This window comes from Typopeltis vanoorti, chromosome 5, assembly GCF_054136105.1.
Source record: "Typopeltis vanoorti isolate ZY-2024b chromosome 5, IOZ_Tvanoo_1.0, whole genome shotgun sequence".
Classification (NCBI taxonomy): Eukaryota; Metazoa; Arthropoda; class Arachnida; order Uropygi; family Thelyphonidae; genus Typopeltis; species Typopeltis vanoorti.
The window spans coordinates 50,955,489-50,971,529 of NC_143553.1; the positions used below are offsets into that span (position 1 = coordinate 50,955,489).

Sequence of the window (16,041 nt, forward strand, 5' to 3'; positions counted from 1 at the left end):
CCTGTGTGCAAGAGAATAGGCAGTGCCTCTCACAAAGTTGTTCACTCTAAGTCTCAACTCTGGCAAGGTTCCAAGGGAGTGGAAAGCGAGTACGATAGTTCCTGTACATAAAGACTCTCTGGTGGGCAGTATGACTTTTGCAAAGCCATACTGCCTACATGAATTAATTTGGTGAATTACTAAGTTCCTTCCTTAATAATTTACTCACATTTTATGATAGTGACAGTAGAATGAGATAAGGAAAATGCCTGCACCATGATACTGCTTGATTTTGCAAAGACATTTGACAGTAAGCTATGTACCACATTGATGGAACTGTACTCCAGGAAATAGATGAAGCTAGAGATTTGGGGGGGGGGGGGGGGTAGACAGAGTTAAAGTTCAGATGACATATTTCTAAGATAGCCCATAAGATTACTTGGCTATTGAAGAACACCAAGTTGAGACAAGGAAATTATTATTCCTTTTTACAGGTCCTTGATACATCCACATCTGGATTACTGTGCTCAGGTCTGGTCTCCTAAGTTTCTTGAGGATGAGGAAGTGGTGGAGAGAATTCAGAGATGATCAACCAAGAGGGTGAGTGGCCTGTGAAATGTTTACTATGAGGATAGATTGTGTGTGTGGGTGGGTGGGTGGGGGATTGCAAAAGTTGGAGAAAAGGAGGAGAATGATAGAAACATTTAAGTTGGTTAAAGGCAGTGGTGAGCTATGGAAATTTTAACAAAGGGCTCGCATCGTCGAGCAAACAAAGCCGTATTTCACACAAAAACTTTTATTAATACAGCTTATGTACAAATGCTAATCAAAAAGTATGAGGGGACAATCAACCTGTAAAGGCTATATTTTTAAGCAAATATTTTATGATCTAAACATGAAATATTTGCACGCAATCATCTGTGTTAATTTATCTTACATAAGAAAAGCATTTTTTAACTATCAAAATATATAAATAAAATAAAAAATAAATCAGGCTAACGCCTTTTCTTTCATTATAGGGAGTTGGTGAGGCCCTTTTATAATTGCACATATGCAATAGTCCGCATTTTTTATAAACAAAATAAATTTGTTTTCTTTGCGCTAGACGTTTTTATGACAAACAATCTATAAATAATAAATAAATATTATTTAAACACAATGATATTGAAATACGTTATATTTCGCTTTTGTTTTTATACTTCAAGTGATAATCAACGGTACCAATCAAGGAGCATTATTTTATAGTCCTATTTATTTATATGCGATTACCAAAAGTGAATTCTTATTTGTAAAATGGTAGTATCAGTAACTATACTATTTTATTTAATAAAATCACTTTGTTAGGTTACTGTATAAGTTAGTTAGCTGCTTAATATATTTCGATTTTTTTTTTTTTTTTTTTTTTTTTTTTTTTTTTTTTTTTTTTTTTTTTAAATATAAAAAAGTAAACGAGAAGAACAAGGGACTCGCATGAAAAAAAAATTAACAAAGGGCTTGGGCGAGCCCCTTATAGCTCACCATTGGTTAAAGGGTTTTATAGGATGCAGGGGAAATCTTTCAGCACTTGGATAGAGGGGCCCAAAAGAAGTTATCCCTAGAAGTTGAATAAAAGTATGATTAGTAGGGGTGAGAGGACTAGATTTTTTGCGTGAAGAGTTGGGAATGAGTGGAATGGGTTTCCAGAGTCAGTTGTGAGTGCTCTGTCTGTTAATGGAGTCAGGAAGAGGTATGATAAATTGTGATAGATTATGATAGGACTCAATGGAAGTGCCCATACAATAATAATAAAGGATATGAAACTGGAGGCATGGATAGGGGAAGGTTGACAGACAGATATCAGGGAGTATATGGGTAAGTTGACTCTAGGAGAATGAGGATTATTAGTGGATTGCCTTAGGTGTCTGTACTAAAGCCTCTCTTTAGTTTATATATATTAATGATATAGGGGAAGATTTAAGTGGGGATATTCAGTTGTTTGCTGATAATGCAAACCTGCAGAGTGCAGTAGTTGATATAGGTGATGTAGATAGTTTGCAGAATAATTTAAATAGATAGACATTGTGAGTGAAAGATAATGGTTGTTAATTTAATGTTGCATAATTTAAGGTTATGCACTTCAAGTTGGAAAGGTTGCATATTGTGTATCATGTTGATGGTGTACTAGATTGAAAGAAATTGATGAGCTAGGTACTTTTGGTGGACAGAGAGTTGAAGTTGCAAAAGTTGATAAAATACTTCAAAGGATTACTTGGATGTTGATAAACACATACAAACACACACACACACACACACACTAGTAAGTAAAGATAGAGAGGAAGGTTATTATTCCTCTTTATGAAGCTATGATTTGGTTGCATCTTCACTAGGGCATGCAGATTTGGTCAACTTGGTTTCTTTGAGGATCAGGAGATAGCGTAGAGGATCCAGAGATGCGGTGACAGGTCTATGGAATGCTCCCTATGAGAATAATTGAATATGTGTGTGTAGATATTTAAGTTTAGTTGATAGGTGGTAAAGAGGGGACATTATAGAAACTTATGAGTTATCGAAGGGGGAACTTTTGTATGATGACATAAAGGAAAGTTTTCGATATGTGATGAATAGAGAGAACCAGGTGTTACCCCTGGAAGTTGTGTAAGAGTAGTTAGTAAAGCTGTGCAGATTAGATTATTTTTGTTAATAGAGTGGTGAATAAGTGGAATGGCTTGCCAGAATTAGTTGAGTACTCATCAGAGTAGTTGTGAGTACTCTGATGAGTACTCACAACTAAAGAGGTATGATGAGTATTGTGTGTATAAAGGTGTGTCTCCCGCGATAAGTCTTTTGATTCCGTGGAAATATCCATTATAATAATAATAATGAGAGGATTTTATCAGATTAATACAGATGAGATTATTAAAAGAGTAGAAGGCAATCCCTAGAAGTTATATAAGAGTGTGGCGAAGAAGGACGTGAGGAGTAGATTTTTTACATGAAGAATTGTCAGTGAATGGAACGCATTAACTAGAATATGTTGTTAAATGCAAGGAGTGTTAAGGATTTTAAAATTCGGTATGATAAATATGTTGTCAGTTGAATGAACCTCTCATGATCGCTCTGTTGACTCAATGGAGGGTGCAGTAGTAATAATAATTATAATTTCTAATAAAAATCTTAACCTGTGGAAGCAGGTTAAAATCTTAACCACAGGAAGCAGTAGCTGTTGCTACTGCTTCCTGAGCTATGCTTTGTATTATTCTTTCTATGATGAGAATGCTACTTGTACATATGTACAATCTCATATCCTAGCCAGAGAATGCCAGATGGAGGATTTCTGTCTCAAAATTTCTTTGCCTCGTTTTGTCACATTCAATTGCAACATCTGATGCTCTCCAAATTCTGAAAATCACTCTTTTTGGCTCTTTGATATCCCTGAAGCTTGATTTTCTGCAGTCCATTTTCCTTGGTGAGTTTAATGCCCAAAACACCAGCCTTTCTTCTCAGCTCCACTGACAAGACTGGAAGAGACTATTATGATTATACAGACATCTCCAGAGAGTTCAAAGACCTCTCTTAAAAATCATTCTTTTGTAAGGCGCTCGCATATCCCTCCGGCATCCACTCATTCACCACCACTCTCCAAGCAAATAATTTTTTTGTGCCTTTTCTAAATATGCTTTTACACAACTTCTAGGAGTAACTTCCTTTGTTTTCTTCCCTATATATTTCTTTTATATCACCTCTTTTCTGCCTATGAACAATCCACAATCTTTCATTCTATCCTGATAAGGGGACTCAGACCAGAGGCTATTTTGTTTGCACACCTCTGGATCCTCCTTATTCCCAAGAAAGTTAGGTGCAATAGTTGTAACTTGTGCTCTGAAGATGCTGTCTCTTATTTATTGTTCCTTGAGTTCTATCATTAGTATGCATGAATTCCATATTCACACCCAAAATACCATATAACCTTTATTGTCCTTCTCCCAACTTGCTTGATCTTTTCTTAAACATTTCTTCTGCTGCACTATAAAATTTTGCTGACCTCTTACCACCTACTATCATAGATGATAGATTATGGTATCAATTGGTTGGATGAAACCTTATGTAAGTTTCCTTTCCTCTGGAATGCCTTCCATTACACACTCAACCTTGAGTTCTTTAGCAGTACAGTGGCCCAAGTAGTACAGCATTTCTTTTCCATGACTTCTGCTTTCACTCTTCTGAACCAAAAACTAAGTCTTTATTCCCAAAAGTAGCAAGCCAGTCCAAGAACAATTAAATAAAATAATAAAATAAACCATATCACATTTTTGACTTAAGAATCCAGATTGAAGTACTAACTTTTTTTGAGTTCTTCAATCTGGGTACTCAAATTTGTATCTGATTTCAAAAGGACCAATACAGAAAAACTCTTCCCTTGTGCAAATGGGTTGTGCTTTCTCCTCCTAAAAGGCAGTTAGTTTATCCAAATAGCATCACTCACTGTAACATCACATAAAAAAATAAATAATAGCACCTTTCTCCATGTTTTGCAGATCATGGGCAAACCACTTCCTACTGTACCAAACAGTGCATTGCTTACCTCCTATGGTCTTTCCAGAAATACATGAAAGAACATCTGAATAATTTAGATAAAAAAATCTTTTATGTCCACTTCATCAAAACGTGTGGCACAAACATGAATGATCAGCATCACGACGTACAGACTGGAAATTTGTGCTCTGAAATATCATCTCTTTACTTTTCCATGCTTAGCTGCTATATACTGCACTCCATGAAAATAAACTTTTTATTTATTCTTTAAAAATTTTTTTTACAGTTCTAAATACACTGCTTGGAAAGAACACTTCCATGGACATCATGCCATGTAATGAGTCACATGTTTGTAGCCAGTATAAATTGGAGTAATATGATGCTCCCAAGTCAGTGCAACTGAATCTAGGTGAAATGGCTGAAGGAGGTGGCATTGTGATAGGATGCCATGTTGAGGACCTATCTGTTCAGCAATTTGTTGACAAATTGGACCATTCCAGGTCAACAGTCAGTGATAGCATACTGAGATGGAAGAGCAGGGAGTCAACTGCAAGTGTTACCCACAGTAGACAACTCACCAAACGTGACTGGAATATAAATTTGCACTAAAGCATTCAGAATCGAGGTTCACAACATGGTTTTCATGGCACAAAGAGCATGTATAGTGGGATGTGGAAGCTTTGGAAAGCTGTGTTACGGAGTGACAAATACACACTACACAGCAGATGTACAAGTGTGGTGGATGCCCAGTGAATGCCTCTTACCAGGTGTGTAACCCCAACTATGAAATTCAGAGAAGGCAATGTGATGGTATACACCTGTGTGATGTTGGATGAACTGGAGTGTCAAGTGAGGTCAAGGGACATCCATCTCACAACAGTCCAGGATCTCATTACATGCCTACATGAAGAATGGTCCAAAATTCCTTTGATCGCTATCATATGCTCTTGTGAAAAGTATGCCCTGTAGGATTGCTGCAGTCATTGCAGTGAAAGGAGATTCTACATCTTTTTAAAATGGACACCATGGCTGTTCCTCACACACTGTGGTGTCTGTTGACTTCTTTCCAAGGAATCTATATATGAAATGTGCTTGGAACGGTTTTGATTAAATTTTATTTGTAAAATTAATATTGGTGAACTGACTAAATGATACAAAAAATCTCAAATGTGATTCTCATTTCAAGTATATATATATATATATATATATATATATATATATATATACTTGACATGAGAATTACACTCCAATATTGTTGTATCTAACATTTCATTCTTCTAAAGCGTTTCTGACTGAATCAATCCACCTAGACCTTGGTCTTCCTCTGAGTCTCTTTCCTCTCTAATTCTGTTAAGGTGGCCATACTGCTTTATATTAGGTCTGATTACATATTCTTGAATGCAAACAATGACGAGTTCCTTTTGATATCTTGATTTTTACTATGATTCTGCCATCTGTTCTCTCCTAACCTTCTCAGAATTTTCTTGTATTTATGGTCTCTAGTCTTCGATCAAGTTCTTTATTTCTAACTCAACTCTCAGATGATCCATAACTAAAAACTGGTTTGAACACTAACACTGTCTTGTACACTGATAGTTTTATGTTTTGCCTAATTTCTCTCTTATTCCATATAAATTTATTCATCTGACTACCCACCATACCAGCTATACTTATTCTGTTGTCAATTTCCAGATTTAACCTGCCATCTTCGCTAAAAACTGTGCCTAAATAGCTGAAATATTTTACTTGTTTTGTAGGTTGCCCACTGAGAATGCAGCTGAAGTTTTCTACATTCCTGCTTATTTCCATAGTTCTCATCTTCTTATTGTTGATTTTCATGCCAAATTTGTTACAGCTGTTATACAATTTACTTAGATAATCCCGGAGAACTTGCACTGGATGTGTTTAGGAGTACATCAGCTGCATAAAGCTGCTAAATTTATATCTTCACTTCTAATATCAGATTTAATGTAATTTTCTTTCATAATGCAATCCACATAGATAATGAATAAGACGGGAGATAATGTGCATCCTTGTTTACTCTTAACTTTACATCAAACTCTTCCTGTATTTCTTTCAATACTAACTGCTGACTTATAACTTTAAGCATAGGCAATTTGTATTGCTCTGTATAATGTTCCATTTATCCCATATAACTAAGTGTTTTTAAAACCTTTTCATATGCCTTTTCCAGATCCTTATCATATTCCCATGATTTCACAACTATTTGTCTTAAAATGAAAATCTGATCGTGACAACTTCTGTTTGGCTTGAACAAAGCTTGTTCCTCTCCAAGTTTGTCTTCCACAATTTTTCTCAGCATCTTTTCACGTATGTTTGTATAAATCTTACTTGGAACACTTAGCTGAGAAATTCTCGTTAATTCTCAATTTAGTTTTATTCCCTTCTTTATAAAAATGAAAACTATTATTAATAATCCAGAATCCAACTTTCTACCAGGTCCTCTGAATTATGCAGTGTAGACACTGCAAACTGTTATATCTCCATATTTGAGCATTTCTGGGCAAATATCATCTACTCCAGCTGCCTTTTCACATTTCAAGTTTTTGATGCTTTTTCTACTTCAAATGTTAATGTGTACTCCTGTTTGCATTCTTCTGGAAAATTTTCTACTAGTGTTCTATCACTGCTTGTTTTGTTTAACACTCTTTCAAAACAGTTATTCCTAACATCTAGGGCAGGGGCTTCAACGCATGACCCGTGGAGCTCTTTGCCGTGGTCTGCTGGCCATTTTGAAAAAATAACTATTTAACATTAAAACACGATTAACCCCTTAACGTGCAAAGACATCTGTGACACATCTTTTGTTTATTGCACCAAAATTGATTTTGAATTTTGGTTTCACATATAAATACAACTGAATATAGACGCTAGACAATCTTGTGCCTATTTCCTTTCAGCCAAGAAAAGTTGCCAACGCGTGTATCAGCTATTTCGTTTGTGTTTGCACAAATTCATCATTATTTTTCAAATGATGAATTTGATCCAGAAAATCACCCTCGCACAAAAAATTGGCAGAAAAACGAACGCTTTCTGATTTTTAATTGGTACGTTAAGGGGTTAAATAAAAAATAATTTCAATGAAGCCCGCCGGCCACTAAGCTATACTGCGGTATTTAGAATTGTAAGATGCTTTCCAGATTCACAAGGAACACTGTGCTTTTGATACTTTACATAAAATCCTATAAAAAGAAATATTAAATAGACATGCTTCTTCAGCCATCTACCAGCGCCGAGTGCTACTTAAGTAGTACTAACGTCGCAGGTAGATGGCTGAACCAGTAGTTCGTTCAAGGGTGCTGTCTAGTGCCTTCCAGATGCATCTCGAAGGTCTCAATACTTCGTTATTTTCATATAAATACAAGAGGATCTCATCCACAGTCAGTCAGGCGTGAACAGTGTGATATTCGTGTATAAGCATACACAGGTTCGTCATGTCAGCCATAGTCTATTGTGATTTATATTGCCAGACTTTTTTCATTAGTGTGAGACATATTCAGTGGATAATAACCATTACAAGGCCATTTTGGATAATTTTTGGGGTTCACCTTCCATCACTATGGCGGCTACGAGTAAAAAGCGTAAATCGAGTGATTCTTGTCGGGTTTTTAATGAAAAGTGGACCAATTTGTACTTTTCTGTGCCGATCAACAATAAGCCATAGTGTTTAATTTGTCGTGAGTCAGTGTCAGTATCAAAAGAATACAATATAAATCGACACTATGAGACAAAGCATGCATCCAATTTCGATCACCTTCAAGGGAAGCTTCGTGTGGACAAAGTGAACCATATCCAAATTGATTTAGAATGCCAGCAGGGTACGTTCAAAAGGTAGAGGGAAGAGAGCGAAGTGTGCATCAAAGTAAGTTATGTAATAGCTGAAAAAATTGCTTAAAAATCAAAAGCCTTCTTGCACGTGAAAGAGTGTCTCATCGCTGCTGGGGAAATTCTGTGCCCAAATAATAAGGAAGTGTTGTGCTACAGTTACCCCAGAAAAACTTTTTAAAAAGCAGTTTTTCTGGGGTAACTGTAGCACAACATGTCAAAGAACTTGCCAATGACATTGAAGGAACTTTAAAAAAACAGTCGTCCGAATTTACATCATATACGTCATTTTAGATGAGAACACAGATGCGAAGGATACAGCACAACTGACTTTCTTTGTCTGTGGCATTGATCAACAATTCACTGTGACAGAACTGCTAGTGCTCGTACCTATGAAGGGAATGACGAAAGGCACTGATATTCTTGAAGCTGCCAAGAAAACACTCCTGCATTTCAACCTCAGCTTAACCAACCCTCGATGGTGCCCCTGCTATGGTGGGAAAGAACAAAGGGTTTGTTGCGCTGCTACCGAAAGAACTGGAACTAGAAAGAAAAGATTTCATCCATTACCACTGTTTAATCCACCAGGAGAATTTGTGTGCGAAAACTATTGGATTTAAGAATGTCATGAAAGTTGTTGTGACTGTCGTCAACATTATTAGGACAAGAGGATTGAATCATCATCAATTCCAAGAGTTTTTGACCCAAGAGTGTGAAGCGGATCACGGTGATGTGGTTTATTATAGTGATGTGTGTTGGTTGAGCAGAGGGAAGGTTCTTAAAAGGGTCTTTGACTTAAGGAGCAAAATACAGCAGTTCATGCAAAACAAGGGGAAGCTGATTGCGGATTTCAACGATCTGAAGTGGATGACAGACTTTGCCTTTGTGACCAACATCTCGTTGCATATGAATGACCTAAATACACAGCTACAATCCAAAGATCGACTGGTGCACACTCTGTTTGATCACATCAAAGGTTTTGTGGCCAAGCTCAAACATTGGGAGGCACAACTCGTGAAAAAAGACTTAACTCATTTTCAGTTTCTCTTTTAGTCCAAAAGCCTGTGTAGCTCAGTGGATGTGGCATTTGCACACCACGGCGCTTGGCCGCACGAAGGAAGTCTTGGTTTCGAGTTTAGTCAGCGACTAGAGGAAATTTTTCTAAGCCTTTTTTCGATTGGTTCCCGAGTTAGTCGATCTCTGGCACGGGCAAGCGGGTTTTTTGTCCCGTAAACTCAAGAAAATCGACCGTACATTATTTCAGACATTAAATATATTGTGTTAGGGTTAGGGACCACGAGATGGCGGCACATTTGAGCCATCTCTCTTCACTGTGTACCGCTTAATTAGTGATAGCCTTGGGCCATCTATCTCTGATTGGGTACCAGTGGAGATTGAACTGCCCACTCAGTCTCCAAAAGTTAGATAGGGCTAAATGGCCTCGCCTACTCCCCGTATACGGGAATAAAAAGGCGTTAGCTGATTTTTTTTTTTTTTTTTAGCTTTTAGTCCAATTGTTCATCTCTTGATGAATATGCTACAAAATTAGCTGTGTTGCGAAGAGAGATTTAGTAATTTTTGTAACCAGCAGTCTTCTTTAGATTTATTTTCAGTGCCATTCAGTGTCAATGCTGCCGAAATGCCAGGCTCAGTACAAATGGAGCTGCTTGAACTCCAAAACAACTCTTCTTTGAGAGAAAAATTATTCATTCAGTATGCCCTTGCTTACATTTTACAAAGACTACATTTCTGAGAACGCATTTCCTAATCTTCACCGGCATGCTTTGAAGATGTGGTCTTTGTTAGGAAGCACATACTTATGTGAGCAGTTCTTCTCCAGAATGAAGCATGTGAAGTCCAAGACAAGAACTCAGATTACGGGCCAACATCTTGAGAATACTCTGTGCATAGCGACTTCCAACACTGATGCCAACATCGACAAGCTGGTCAAGGAAAAGCATTGCAAAGTTTCCCATTGACATTGTAAAAAATGAATGTTTTCTTCATTAAATTATCTTTTTTCAAATATTGATTGTATTTACTTGAACCCAACTCCTACCTATGCTTTTGAAGCTGAGTTTGTTTATTTTTATATGATTTTATGTAAAGTATCAAATGCACAGCGTTCCTTGTGAATCTAGAAAGCATCTTACAATTCTAAATACTGCAGTATAGCTTAGTGGCCCACGGGCTTTATTGAAATTTTTAATGCGACCCGCACTGTCTGAAAGGTTGAACACCCCTGATCTTGGGTATCTTCTGTTTTCATGTCGCCTCTATCATCTCTGATTCCTTTTACAGTACTCTTTTCTCCATTTCTAAACTTTTTCAATAGCCTCCAGAACATTTTATCACCTTCCTAATATTTATATTCAGTATTCTTACCAAATTCTTCCCATGACTTTTGTTTAGTTGTTCTTACACATCTTATATTTTTCTCTGTATTTTTAGGGTATATGCCAACTTACTTATTAGGAACTTTTTCGTGTACTTCCTTCTTTTCTAGAACTGCTTTTTTAACTTGTTGTGTCCACCATGGAGTTCTTATTTTTCTATCCTTACAGACAACTTCACTACATACTTCCATAGCCGAATCAGTCAATCAATGTCTTCTTCAGAGTTTGCCACTGAGACTCCATGGTTTGGTTCTTGTTTTCCAAATGCTTCAAATTTTCTTCAGTAATGTTTGTATAGATGAGTCTACAGTTTACCTGTAAACGCTGTTCATCCTTAATTCTCACTCTTTTCCATGTGATATCCATTTTTATCCTACTAAGGAGAATGTAATGATTACTTCCAATATCAAATCATCTGCACTCTTATATTGTAAACCATCATGAAGATATTACTATTAATAATGACATAGTCAATGAGACTTTTCGTATTTCTTGTGTCTTCTCTCCATGTGAACTTCTGCACACATGAAGGGATGCAAGACCTATAAAATCAATGGTGCAGTATTTAGGCAAGTAATGAGAAAGAAAAAAATCTTTTAATGTGTTTCTTGAAGAGCTGTTTGTCTCTTTTTTTAATTTTAATTTTTTTTATTTGTGAAAATGGTATAGGGAAGACTCTTCCAAAAAACAGAGGTTTATTGAATGAAGGAAAATTATAAGTTGGTTCTGTGAGTTTGGAACTTAAGCAGATTTGGATGTCTATCAGTTCCCTTTGTTTGTATGTGATTAAAGGAAACCAGAGAAATGGTGATAGACAGTTCAGTGGAGCAGCATCCATAGAAATATCTATGGAAAAGACATAATGCAGAAACACAGCATTCTATAGGAAAGTAATTGGATGGAGTCAATGAGAAAGGTATAATTTATTAAGCAAATAGCTCTCTTCTTGATACAAACAACAATTCTGAAGGAGATTTTTAGTGTGCCACTTGAATCTGAGAACAATATTCTAGAGTTGGAAAAATTTGAGATTTATAAAATGTTATGATTTGAGGAAAATAAATACAGTTTAGAATGACAAGGAGTAAGCTTTTTGAGACTGAAGAGGTGTAATGTTTATACCAGGATAGGCTAATGTAAAATTCAACCAAAGAAGAGAGAACTGATCTTGGTTAGTGAAAAGAATGTTATCAAAATAAGGGACAGTTGGGTATGGTTTTTCTTCTGAGAAATAAGATAGGAATGTGTTTTAGAATTCATTAAAAATAGCATTAAAATTCATTAAATTATATCTTCACCCTTCCCCACCTGAAAATGGCTAGAAAATTACTGTTTAAATAATTAAACTAATTTTATTACCATGACTATATAGCTACAGTCATCTAAGAACTACAAGCCTTGGTAAATGATGAAGGGGAATGGAGTGTACGCTAATCATTAGCAAGCTATATAGTAAAATAAACAAAACTTCCAACATCTGTCTCTAATTCAGAGAATTTTAATAATAAGATAATCTGCTTTTTCACTACTTGTATATAGGAAATATATACGTTCTGCATTACTTCATCCTTGGTATCCCTTCTGGGTCTGGCTCCCATTGATGAAATTAAATAATGTTCATCTTTGGGCTTGCTTCCTGTTGAGTAGAGAGCTTCTGTTTGGTGGGGGCCTTTGTTTTTCATTGAGTGGAGTCACTGTTGAGTTTCTTGTCCTGGAGTTATCCAGGTCAGGAGTGATGGATTTGGTGGTGATCCTTTTGGGTCGCTCAGAGAAAGCAGTTCTGCTCGGTGGAAGGATCAGCCTTGTCACTGAGTGGAACCACTGCTCAGTAATGAGTTGAGTGATCCTTCGAGTCACTCATTGATTGGGAGATCGTCCAAGTTTTGGAGAAAGTCCACACTTGAACAGTGATAATGTTCTCAGATAATCTTCCCACAGCCTCTCTGGCAAGCAGAGAGGCTCTGCTTGGTGGTGGGTTTTTGCCTGTCATTAGGTGGAGCTGCTACTGTCCTGGAGTGATTCGGGTTAAGAGTAATTGAGTTTAGCAGTGATCCTTTAGGGTTATTCAGTGAGATTGAGATTTGGTCCTTTAGTGGCATTCAGTGAGAATGAGGTTCGATCCTTTAGGTCACTCATTGAGTTTGGGTGACCTGAGGGATCATCCTAGTTTTTGGAGAAGGCCTGCACGTAATTGCCTTTGAGTTTGCTTGCTTCCTGGGGAGTAGAGAGAGGTTCTACTTGTCAGCAGGTTTTTGCTTTTACTGAATGGAGCCACCACTGAGTTTAGTGGCAATCCTTTAGGGTCACTCATTGAGGTTTAGAGTGATCTTGTAGATCACTCAGAGCTTTTGGAGAAGTATTCCTTTGCACTTTAACATACCTCAATAAAGGTTGAAATTTCTGGGCTGTGACCCTTTCCATAATGCATATCATTATACACACCCAAAAGGATTTGTGCTTTGCATTATGGCATACTAAGGCAATTGATGTGAAGTCATGAGACTGTATATACAAGTAGCCCAGCCATGAAGATACTTCACATGCAAACTTTGTTTGCCTTCACTTGGATAAAGAATTAAACCAAGAATATAATTTCTTGGCATCTTTAATTTATAGTATAACCAAGTGAAAAAACTTTCAACTTTTATCAAATATTTTGCCTCTTAAGCATCATCTCTTATCTGACAACATGCTTGCTTACTGCAATTTTTGAGCATTACTTCTCTGTATGCATAATTAATAGCATCTAAAGTTCAGAAGCAATTCTGTGATATTTTATTTTACATCCTATGACTGTATTACTGCAAAGTTTAACAAGTTGCTCTTAATTTTCTGCCAGTCTGTTGGTGTCATCAAATGCACAATCTTATATTTCTCTAATTTGTAAATCCTACAAATATTCCTTTGAGTTTGATTTCACTGATTCTTAGAAACTTTTGATTTAGTTAGAGTAATCCACTTTCATTTTTATTAGTAGCCTTAAGACACTTATTCATTAATATGTTTATGCCAGGCTGTATATAGTGGCATGCATCAGAGAGGAGCTAAGCTTGACTGCATATCCTGTCCTTTCTGCATTGGCTCATTTTTACAAATTCTTCAATATTTTAAGTTTTAACTTTTTGGAGTAGAATTTCTATATGAAAATACCACACCATGATGCTTGAAAAGTTTGCCTATTTGTGGTACAAGATTGCCAATGGTTCTTGGGATTAGTATATTGCATGATCATTAATGTTGCACTGTATTTATATATAGAGATAGATATTTTTTTTAATATCAGTTCCATGCACAAAAGGTTGCAAAATCTATAACATGTTAAGTGCCATCTTCAAGTAAGAAGTTAAAGAGAAAGTAGTGATCTGTTTGTGCTTATTGATTTATTCCTGTGATGACTCCTTGGAGGTGTCATGTAACGATAATAATAATAATAGTAATCTTTAAGAAGAGCAAGAGGAAGACCATTCCAAAGGACAGATGTACAAGAATTAAAAGAGAAGGAAAGGAAGTTGCTTTAGTTTGAAACTGATGTTGACCAGCACAGATGCTCAGGTGTTTACAAGAATGGTGCTAAGCCATTTCACTCACTCGCTCTCATATGCATATGCAGTGTTCTCATAAAAATACCTATAGAAAAGAAATGAGGCAAAAACAGCATATCTTTGGAGCAAATCCCTGAAATAAGATTAATTAATAAAGTTACATTTTTAGAGGTTTTGCATTTCACGGCCTATCTGTACTTGACAAATCTGCCCTTAACACTGGCCTTTGAATGGTGGTGATGTGTGTGTCACAGGGGGAGGGGGGGTATGTATGGTTGATTTAATCATTTACACATTTCATTATATTATTTTTAGTTCTGAAGCAGAATTATAACTGTAGTTTCAGAATCTTACAATTACTGTTTCATTAATAACCATGAAGGAATTAAATTTTGAGTTATTTAAGTACGGAAGTTTATCCTGACAATAAATATAACTTTAATATCTGTTAAATGCTGATCCATATGAATAATCGTTAAATATTTATCTTTTGGTTTCTAATTTCAGAGCTACCTCTAGAAATTTCACAGTTTCCAATATGAAAATAAATTAGTTATCTGGCACCAACAGCAAAATAACTATCCTCTCTACCTGAAGGCATGTGAAAAGAAAATATTGTATATGGTGTTTTTGTCTTTATTTTAATAAATAAATATTTAATTATTAATGAAAAGTATCTTTATTTTACTAATTTAGCATTTTGAAGCTTTCCTTATGCTTTAGAAATGGTATATCAATAAGCAGTAATGGAGATTATCACTTTTTTACAGCCTTTATTTCAAGTAGCATAAGTTTGTTCAATTTATTTAAGTTTATTATTAAGTAAGCTGGTTTATTGTGTGATTTTTGTTGAAAATTTCTCCAAAGCCAACCAGTCTGTGTAAATAGCATCTCTGACCTCCATCCTACAGGCTGATGTAGTCATGATGCACCATGATGAGTCAAAAGACTCATCATGGGAGGCTAACACTAACCATTGCTCACACAATGTTCCCATCAACTCTCTCTCTTTTTTTTTTAACTCATTCACTGTTCCAGCAAAAACTCTAGTCAGTCTTTGCTTGTGACCTTTTTTTAAGCACTCTCTTACATAATTTACAGGGTGACACCCCCCCTCCATTTCCACTTGTCCTGTCATGTATTGGGAAAAACTTATTAACCATCTATTCTATAAAATCCATTTAGAAACTGATTTGGTTCTCTTACTTCTGATTGTTTTTGCCTATCAGCTGAACTTTATAACTCACAGAGCTGTAGCCTATCCTCATGGAGTAATCCATACATCAACATTTTGATCGCTTGTCTCTGAATACCCTTCTACATCCCCAAATTCCAGTAATCTTGTGCATAATAGTCCAGATGTGCCCACACCAAAACATTGTAGTGAGGAATAATAACCTTAATTTTTAATTGTCAGTGTGTTCTTCATTATTCAAGTGATTTTTTGAGTTATTTTATCCATTTTTGCACTGTATCCACTGAAATTCAGTTCCCTGTTCACCATTATTTCAAATTCATAGCTTCATCAGTTTCATGCATCCAATTTTCAGCAATATAATACACTGCTTGTAATATTTTCATCCCAAAGCAGAGAACTTTTCAATTTGCCACATTCATTAAACTGGCCATTATACTTTGCTCACACTGTCAATCTATTTAAATCATCTTGCAGATCTGTACATCACATATGACACAAGTTTTGTATCAACAGTGTACAACTCGATATCCCTCATCCTCCCCACATCTCTGTATCTTTAATGTTCAAA

The 16,041-nt window shown here is 36.1% G+C and overlaps 1 protein-coding gene across 1 annotated transcript in view; it reads left to right on the plus strand.

The window, feature by feature from the left end:
• The window catches only part of Kcmf1 (Potassium channel modulatory factor 1), a 293,565-nt gene extending 278,663 nt beyond the window's left edge, over positions 1–14,902 (plus strand). The window contains exon 8 of the mRNA XM_090393120.1: positions 14,783–14,902. Coding sequence (XP_090249246.1) covers positions 14,783–14,817 — 35 coding nt within the window. The 3' untranslated portion in view covers positions 14,818–14,902. The remainder of the gene's footprint in view (positions 1–14,782) is intronic.
• Positions 14,903–16,041: the final 1,139 nt, after the last annotated feature.